The following is a 9,840-nucleotide window of genomic DNA, read 5'->3' as shown; positions in this document are numbered from 1 at the left end:
CACGTTAAGCACAAAAACAAACAAAAGAAGGAGCACTAAATGTACGTTTAACTTTCATCAGAGAGACCTTAGCAATTCATATTCCTCCAGTTTATTTTTAAGTATTTTTCTGACTTTAGGTTAGGTTAGGTTTGGTTAAATTATAAGGTACAGTTAAACTCGGTTAGGTTAGGTTCAGTTAAACAGGACTCCCTTCCACCATTATGCTGAGGAATAAAAATACTAGAGCTGTCACAGCCGTACAGCTAAAAACAACGGGGAAACTGATTTAACAAGCAACATTTATTTATGGGTAATGCATTACAGTGTCAGTGGTTCATGGGCTACTCAATTACCAGTGTCATTTTCAGGGAGGTATCAAGAATTCAAGAATTTCAAGAATTAGCGTGGGGGCTTGGAACGTAACCCTCGCTAATTTGGTGGGGGTGGTTACTGTAGTGTATGATACTGTGCAATATTGTAATCAATACAGTACTATACCTGAATCTGAATAAAAATATAGAAATTAGTGAACATACAGAAGTGTAATGAAACATTAGGCCTACAAGCCACAGATAACACTTCCTAGACTGCCGAGATGATTCCGGACATCTGCCGAACAATCAATGATTTTCGTAAATGGGACTATTTCTCAAAACTGCCGAAATGTCGGATCTACCGAACAATCATTCATTCATTCATTGCCAGACGCCATGTATCCCAAACGGGGTGACCAAGGGCTTAGAGTTAATTGTTTTACAGGGAGGGGCACTAATCCTCCACCAACCCCACTTGACACGTAGGGAGAACGTTATGCCAACAGCATCTGGTGTTCCCAGGCGGTCACCCATCCAAGTACTAACCAGACCCAACGTTGCTTAACTTCGCTGATCGGACGGGAAGCGGTGTACTCAACGTGGTATGAACAATCAGCTGCCGAATAACAGGACTTTTGCTGTATATATATATATATATATATATATATATATATATATATATATATATATATAAATATATATATATATATATATAAATATATATATATATATATATATATATATAAATATATATATATATATATATAAATATATATATATATGTATATATAAATATATATATATATATATATATATATATATATATAATATATATATATATATATATATATATATATATATAAACTAGAAAATAAACCAATATATAATTTTCTCATTTTCCACAGAATAAAATAACAGGGAAGAGAGTAGGTCATATGAAATAAAATTACAATACATCAATTTACCAGCTAAAAACAGAGCAACTGTGTAGAGGAGTCGTGTGAGCCAAGGGATGGTCATAGCTCTGCCGTTAGTAGAGACTCCGCTATAAGTCTGGTCAAGTCATCTCGTGCAGTGAACAAAATTCGAAAGTTCTGGTTATTTATAAATTAACAGTTTTCTCAGAAACTTGAAATCTAAACATGCAATTGAGGAAACTACGTATTCGGAATTATTTGTATCAGGTTCGAAACCAGGTGTTTTGTAAGGTTTGCCTAAGGTTCATAAGGAGGACTGCCCACTTCGTCCTATACTATCTGCCCTAAATATTGTTAATTATAATCTTGCTAAGTATCTTGTGCCATTGCTGTCTCCGATAACTTTTAATGATTACACTGTGAAAGATTTTTTTTTCTTTTGCTAAAGAAATTTGTGAACTTAAATTTAACGATTGTTTCATGGCTTCATTTGATGTAAAATCCCTATTCACAAATATCTCCCTTGATGAAACTGTGGATATCTGCCGTGATAATTTGTTTAATGAAACTAACAACATTGGAGGGTTAAAGAAAGACCATTTTCATAGACTCCTCTCATTGTCAGTGCAAGACTGTTACTTTACTTTTAATGGTTCTTACTTTAAACAAGTCGACGGAGTGGCTATGGGAAATCCTCTTGGACCCAGCCTTGCTAATGCTTTTTTAGCTTATCACGAATCTATATGGTTAAATGATTGTCCCACCTATTTTAAGCCACTTTATTTCAGACGCTACGTGGATGACACATTTGCCATTTTTAGGTCCCCGTCTCATGTGCCCTTGTTTTTGGATTATTTAAATTCTAAACATAAAAATATACAGTTTACCTGTGAAACGGAGCAAAATAATAAACTCTCCTTTTTAGATATTTGCATAGAGAGAACAGAAGGAACTTTTACAACGTCAGTATACAGGAAACCTACATACACAGGATTAACTACTAAATTTAACTCAAACATTCCCCTCCAATATAAACGTAATTTAATTCTAACTCTGGTGACTAGGGCCTATAATTTATGCTCCTCATATTTTTCTTTACATAATGAGCTCCAGTTTCTGAAGAAAACCCTGTACCTCAATGGATTCCCAACTAAATTTGTAGATAAGTATATTGGAATACAGCTAACTAAATTAAGAACCAATACTTTGAAAAAAATTCACACAGTTGAGAAAGCTAAAGTTCATTTTTCAGTACAGTATTTAGGTCCCAAATCAAATTTTTTACGTAAAAGGATAATCAAACTAATTCACGACTTTTATCCGCAGATATCGTTGAGGGTGGTGTTTAAATCTCCCCAAATCCTGTCTCAGTGTTTCATGTTTAAAGACCGTGTCCCGGATGCCCTGCAGTCCTCGGTGGTGTATCGATTTCAGTGTGGTTGCTGTAATGCATCCTATATTGGTCAAACTAAGCGCCATCTAGCTACCAGGATTGCCGGGCATCAGGGAAGGTCTCATAAGACAGGACTCCCAATCTCGAAACCATCATTTTCTGCAATTCGAAATCATTCAGATTCGGAAAGTCACCCTATAAATAACCAGAACTTTCGAATTTTGTTCACTGCACGAGATGACTTGACCAGACTTATAGCGGAGTCTCTACTAACGGCAGAGCTACGACCATCCCTTGGCTCACACGACTCCTCTACACAGTTGCTCTGTTTTTAGCTGGTAAATTGATGTATTGTAATTTTATTTCATATGACCTACTCTCTTCCCTGTTATTTTATTCTGTGGAAAATGAGAAAATTATATATATATATATATATATATATATTAACATATATATATATATATATATACATATATCATCACTAGCTGCCTTGCGGCAGCTAGAGGAAAGTCTCATGCATCTGCCTGCCACGAATCACCGGCAAATTTGAAAAATGTGCACACAATGTGCCTTGTAATTGCGAATCATACGGCGTACGACGTCAAGTCTATGGTGGCTCCTGTGGTACAATGACGGGAGGGTATGGGTTAAATCTGAAATAAGCAGGAAAGGGTGAGTGAAAATATCTGCCACGTTAAGGTGGAGATATTACTGGATACAGTACGGTACTGGCATATCATCCACTCTACTGCTCATGACTCCAACTACCCCTTCAGCCAAAGAATGCATTTTTACCCTCTACCTGAAAAAATCAGAAGAGGGTGCTGTTATCACTGGGATCAATAGGTGTCTGTCCATAGAGCTGAGCAGCAGGGCAGCAAGACAGCTGGCCGTGCACAGAGATTTTGTCTGTGGACCATAACCCAGAAAATATTCACTATAGAGTCATGAAACTTCACATAATTATATGTCTCCTAGTGAACTGGAGCATTTTGATTGGTAGAAAGCTGTGTCCTAAGTTTTTCTTTGTTTCACTAATGAAAAAGTAAAAAAAAAATTTTTCCACAGATTTCAATGTGATCTGTGCTGGGAATCTGAAGGGCTCTGGTTATGTGTCCACAAGGTGTTCTTCTTATGCCCACCTTTAACCCCTAAGCGACGGGTGTCTGCATATGCTGTCCAAGGGTACTAGGGCCAAAAAAACGGGTGTCCACATATGTGGTCATGCCCCCCCCAGCCCCCACCACTGTCCCCCACTCCCCACCCCCCACCCCTGCCCCTGTACCACCACACCCACACACCACCCCCACCGCCTGACCACAACCCCCCAACCCCGATCCCCAACTGCCCTCCCACCATACGCCTCCCCTCCATCTTTTACGAGATTAAAAAAAAGATTGAGGTAGGGGTGAGGGCCATTATATGCATGGTTTGGTGTGCAGGGAGGTGCGGGGGGGAATGTGCTTGGTCAGATGGAGGGTTGCAACAGCATGGCACTGCCTATGTTTCATTTTACTATTGTTGTCTTGTGGCAGGTGGTTGTGACCATCATCCACTCCCTTGATGCAGTGCTGAATACTTCTTCCTTCACCATTATCATTCTACTTCTGTGATTTCCCTCCTATTCCTCCAATCCTTCCTGTCACTTTTTGTTACTCATCTTTCCACTTCAGGGGTGGATAACATAGAGCCTACTGTGGTGCCTCTGTTAAGGCCCAATTCACACAATAGGGACAGTAGCGCTCCGCTCAAATATCATTACATGCATTTCAGTGGAAACATTCACACTAGGAGTAACGGTCAATGAACGCTCCACTCATGATCCATTCAAAAGATATTTTGACCGGAGCGAGAGTGGACCATGAGCAGGGCAAACCGACAGTGTGAACACCTGCCACGGTCTCGCTCCGCTCTGTACCTTTATCTCACATTACCTTTCAATCCTGCTGAATGATTACTCTACTTCTCTGAATGATGTGTTTTCCTTTTTCAGGTCATCCACAATTTTTGATAGGATTTTTTCAAATGTTCCAATGTTCATTGTAAAATAGCTGTGAAATTTACTTTCATCATCAATCAGATGAGGAAACAGTGTATGGAATTCTCCTTCACTTTTCCTATCTTGCAAGATTGGATGAACCCACGCTCTCTTTCTTTTCCGACTTTGATTTCTTGTTTCTTCTTCTTCATCCAGTGCAATGGCAATCACTGCCAACTCGGCTTGTGAAAAGTCACACATCCTCTGTCAATGGTGGTGGCACTTCTACTGTTGAGGGAGTGGGGATGAAGGGACCGTGAGCAAAGCAAGAGCAGACCGGACGTGTGAATGCATCAGGACCATGAGTGGAGCAAGAGAGGAGCGTGACTGGAGCATGACTGTCCCTATGGTGTGAATAGGTCCTAACTGGGTAGAGGAATGCAAATGTGGAGTCTATCCAGGACACAAACATTCACACTCTTCCCCTCATCTTGTTATGGTGAGATATTGTCTGTCTCGAGGAAACATCAGTTCACTGCATGGGATAGCAGTGCAGGGGTGATTGCTTGCCTGTAGTTGATAGGTCTGCTCAGCCAGATAGAATGGGGGCACAGAATAACAGATTGCTTAAACGTTTCAAATTAGAAGAGCACATATTCAGCTACCAAAAACTTTTCAAATTGGAGGAGCACAGATTCTGCTTAAATTAACCCCTTTGTTATGAAACCATATTATAATTACAAATCATAATAGATAGACAGATAAATAGATAGATAAACAGCTCCATGCAAGCCTGGGAAAGGGAAATGATCTTGCATGTTAACTGAGGAAATGTTGACCATACACAAGAAGTAGCAAGTCAAGGGATGATATAGGTAGTGTGTCAGCGAGATAGCATGCAAACAAAGCCTAGTGACCATACACACATACTCACACACAGATTTCTGGAACTTTCCAACCACAGTGTAACACACGTGACATGATCCGTTTCACCAGAATTTAGGAAGCAGAGCTCAGAAGATAGGCCATAGAACCGACAGGTAGTGGAGAGAGTGACCAAGAAAAGGGGCCCAACTAAACTTACTTATTATATTGTCTCTGTAAGACATACCCTGCTCAACTTAGATTTTCTCTGAAGATAATAAATTAAGATCAACTCACTGTATTCATCTTTAATTCCTACAACAAGAAATCGAAAGTGACAACTAAACAACAAAACTTCTCTACAGGTTACTACAAAGTCTTTTGTGACATATTGGTGGCAGCAGTGGGATACGAACCCACGCCTCCGAAGAGACTGGTGGATCAAACCAGAGCTGAGGTCTCCACAATCAAAAGAACATTGTTAGTTACTTTGGAAAACTCAAATTGGATAACAGATGATGGAAAGATGTCCCCAGACCTCGTCGTGGACATCATTGGTTATGTAGCTGCCTTGTGTAAATTACCTGATAGGACCCTTAAGATCGCCAAGACGATCGTGTACACCCCAGGCATGTGCTTACTAGACTTAATGAACGAGGTAGAGATGCAGTGCAGTAAAGCAGGTATGGTCGACACACCTGCACATTCTAGTAGAATGAGAGTACCTGAGACAGTATCAGCTGTGAAAACATCTACACCGACCCCAAACAGAGAACAAAATCGATCGCGACCTGAAAGCAGGCAGAGCAAACAACCAAACGTGACGAGGGTTCGATCACAAACACCAGGCTACAGGCAGTTTCATAAGTTTTCGTGCAGCCCGAGCAGGTCTCGTGCCATAAACAACACTACTTATGGGAAGTCACCTCGTAGGTCACAGTCAAGAGATAGGTCCATTCTATGTCATTATTGTGCAAAACCAGGACACACAAGCTATGAATGCTTTATCAAAACAAAAGAGGATAGACAAAAGACACAAGGATTTGGTCCTTACTGTAGGCATCATAGATACCAAGGGCACTGGACCAGTGACTGCAAAACAGTAGAAAAAATTGTGTCTATGTTCAAATCGGGGGAAGATCAAGTCATGACAAAAAACGAACAAACGTAAAGAAAAACAAGTCTAAAATTCACATAGGAGGCATGTTGAGAAATGAGTGTATCTTGATACCAGCTGTATGTGAAGATCAAAACGTTTCCTTATTTTTAGATACAGGCTTTCCAGTGAACTTAATAACACATGAAGAAATAAATAGAATTCTTAGAAAAAGAAGAAAGTAACTTTTCTGGAAGAAGCTGATTTAGATTTACATACGGTAGATGGAAAAAAAATTACAGTGAAAGGTATGATAAGGTTAAATATCAGTTTCACAGAGACTACAAGACCATTCTCTGCATTTTTCTATATCGTTGAAAACTTAGCAATTAAAGCTCATATGTTACTGGGCTTAAGATCCATGAGAGCAGAGAACATAACTATACTCCCACAAATGAATGGAATAGACTTTGACAATGAATTCATAGAGGAAATACCATCAGAGCCCTCACCGATTAGTAAAAGAGAACCAAAAAGAATTGGTAATATTAAAGGCTTAAACAAATATACACAAACAGATGAGTGTATAGATCCACTCCCACCACCAGCCCCATCTCCCAGAATTTGTGACCCAGATAACAGTACTGATTTATCAGTTTTTCCAGCCCATCTCACCAATGATTTAGTTATACCACCTAATTCTTACATGAAAGTTACCTTGGCCTCCCTCTCTCCCTCTCCCCCCCTCCACCTCACTCACATACATCCTCCTCGTCAGTCTCTAGCTCTGTATCCTCTCCACATGGCCAAACCATCTCAATGTGTTTCTCCTAACGCTTCCTATCACAGCCACATCCACACCACAACACTCATTCACTTCCTCATTTGTCAGTCTGTCTCTACATGTGACTCCACATGCTCCTCTCATATAACTCACTTCCACCGCTCTCAATCTTGATTTCTGTCCCTCCAGCAAGGCCCAAGCTTCACTTTCATACTTTAGAGTTGGTATCACAGTACTGTCATATAGTAGCTTTTTCATTTCCATGCTCATTTCCCTGTTTCTTATCACTGCTTTCAAGGAACCAGCAACCTTTCTTCCTTGTTGTACTCGTTCAAGCACTTAACCCTCTAAACTTCCATCCTTACTCATCACACTACCCAAGTACTTAGATGTACTCACATTTTCCATTTCCTCCTGATCCAGCCTTACTGTACATTCACTGACTTCATTTCTCTCGAAGACCATAACTTTACTCTTCCCTACATTCACCTTTAGATTCTGTTTCTTACACACTCTCCCAAACTCATCCACCAAGCTTCATCTTCACTTAACAACACAGTATCATTTGCAATCAAGAGTACTGGGAGTTTCCAAACACTGCCCTCTCTCATCAGGGCCACTCCAACATCAACTGCCCCACCTTGTATCTCTTTTATAACCCCTTCCATTTACAGACTGAACAACCATGGAGACACGACAGATCCCTGCTTCAATCCAACCAAACATATGGTGTGTAAAAATCATGATAGTTAAGTTACTGCTTTGGGCCTAGGACTGACTTTGGCTTGTTACCTAGGTAGCAGATGACATTCAGAAAGTTTCCCACTGCATGAATACAACAAAAATACAAAATATATCATCAGATTGCAGGGGTTTATCACAATAAAATAAAACAACAGTGGACCTACTTCTTATACTCATTCATGTTGTCTATGATAAGTCGAAGTAGATCTTCCAAGCAAGTCTTGGTGTGGAGGCCCTTCAGAAGTTGGTGGTACAGCTGCAGAAAGAACCTGAAATTATTTAGTCAAATGTAATACTAAGTACTGTAACAGCCATGGCTCAGTGGGTTAGCATGCTCCTCCCTGACCGAAGAGTCAGAGGTCTGAGTCCATCCAAGGGTCACTGTTAGGCATCAGGAAGGGCATCCGGTCATAAAGTGCTACACGCTCCAAATCAAAATCCTCTACTCAGGGGCAACACCTTAGCCCTTGTCGAAAAAAGGGAACATGGCGTTAAAAAATATATATACTATATATATATATATATATATATATATATATATATATATATATATATATATATATATACAGCATATATATATATATATATATATATATATATATATATATAAATATATACACAGCATATATATATATATATATATATATATATATCTGTATAGCGTGTAAACCTTAATATGAAAATTTTTGTCCTGTAGCAGCTTAGTTACTGCTATAAGTAAGGAATGAGTTGTAACACATCACAACTTTTACACTGATATGAAACTGTAAACTGAGGGAAATGGGCAAATCAATTTCATAGGTAACAATGAAATTTTAACAAGCAAATTATTTTTTTAAATTTACTGAGGACTTAACATCAACAAAGGATTTTAAAAATGGGATAAATAACATAAGGATTGCCTGCATTTTCCATAGATCAGTGGCAGAATATGACAATGCTGTACTATACTCGTAGTTACCTCACTACGACTAGTATCTATTCGTATAGTGTTAATTCTTGACACAGATCAGCATATTAGAATGAGAGGTGATACTTTAGTGCAAAGTCAAGGAAAAACAGCAGTCTTCTCTTTTACTACTAAATTCCAATTGTTTTGTATCATATCATCTATAAAGGCTCCAACATGCTTCCATGCATCGGCCTTGGTCACCTAATAGCGGTTCTCCATGCTGCTTGATCTTTGTCAGCCTCCTTATTCAGTCCTTCTTCCCTTAAGTCAGACTCTGTGACCTCATCCCAGGTCTTTTTTGGTCTGTCTCTCGCAACCTTACCCTCAACATTCAAGCTTCTCACTTTCCACGTCCAACTGTCACCCTCCATCCTATCATGATGGCCAAACCATCTCAATCTACCTCTCCTCATCACAACACCAATACATTCCAGTCCCATCCTTCCTCTAACCATTCAATCGCAATTCTAGCCCCCCAGGCCTCGAATTCAAGGACACACTACACATCCACCTAATTACTGCCATTTCTGAATGTTTGAGTCAAGAAATATCTTCTTCCTTTACTGTTCAAGTCTCACTAACATACAGCATTACACTCCTAACACATACTGCACACAAAGATCCCTTAGCAGAGAGGGGGAGCCCTCTCAATGTTAGGAGATGCAACAGCTCCCTTAACTTCCTCCACCCACTCCTTTACCTAGCCACAAAGCAAGCTCCCTATTATCCTGCTCACAGTAGCAGCATCAATCAAAGGTCAAGGGCCAAACACTGGATCTGCTGACTCTAAACCTTCCCTGTTCCTCATTTAGCAAC

General features: G+C 39.6%; 1 protein-coding gene and 1 non-coding gene across 2 annotated transcripts in view; both read right to left on the bottom strand.

Moving 5' to 3' along the window:
- LOC145410221 (uncharacterized) overlaps positions 1 to 9,840 on the bottom strand; it is a 241,139-nt gene that overhangs the window by 41,460 nt on the left and 189,839 nt on the right. The window contains exon 7 of the mRNA XM_080280438.1: positions 8,237 to 8,341. Within this exon, the coding sequence (XP_080136564.1) occupies positions 8,237 to 8,341 (105 nt within the window). The remainder of the gene's footprint in view (positions 1 to 8,236; positions 8,342 to 9,840) is intronic.
- On the bottom strand, positions 794 to 913 carry LOC145410294 (5S ribosomal RNA). The gene has a single exon (XR_013899257.1). It is a non-coding gene; the product is annotated as a 5S ribosomal RNA (ribosomal RNA).

Source organism: Coenobita brevimanus, chromosome 84 (genome assembly GCF_032717465.1).
Source record: "Coenobita brevimanus isolate Jiangsu-jjx chromosome 84, ASM3271746v2, whole genome shotgun sequence".
NCBI lineage: Eukaryota > Metazoa > Arthropoda > Malacostraca > Decapoda > Coenobitidae > Coenobita > Coenobita brevimanus.
Note: the sequence above shows the minus strand (reverse complement) of the source record. Positions and strands in the feature narration are given on the sequence as shown.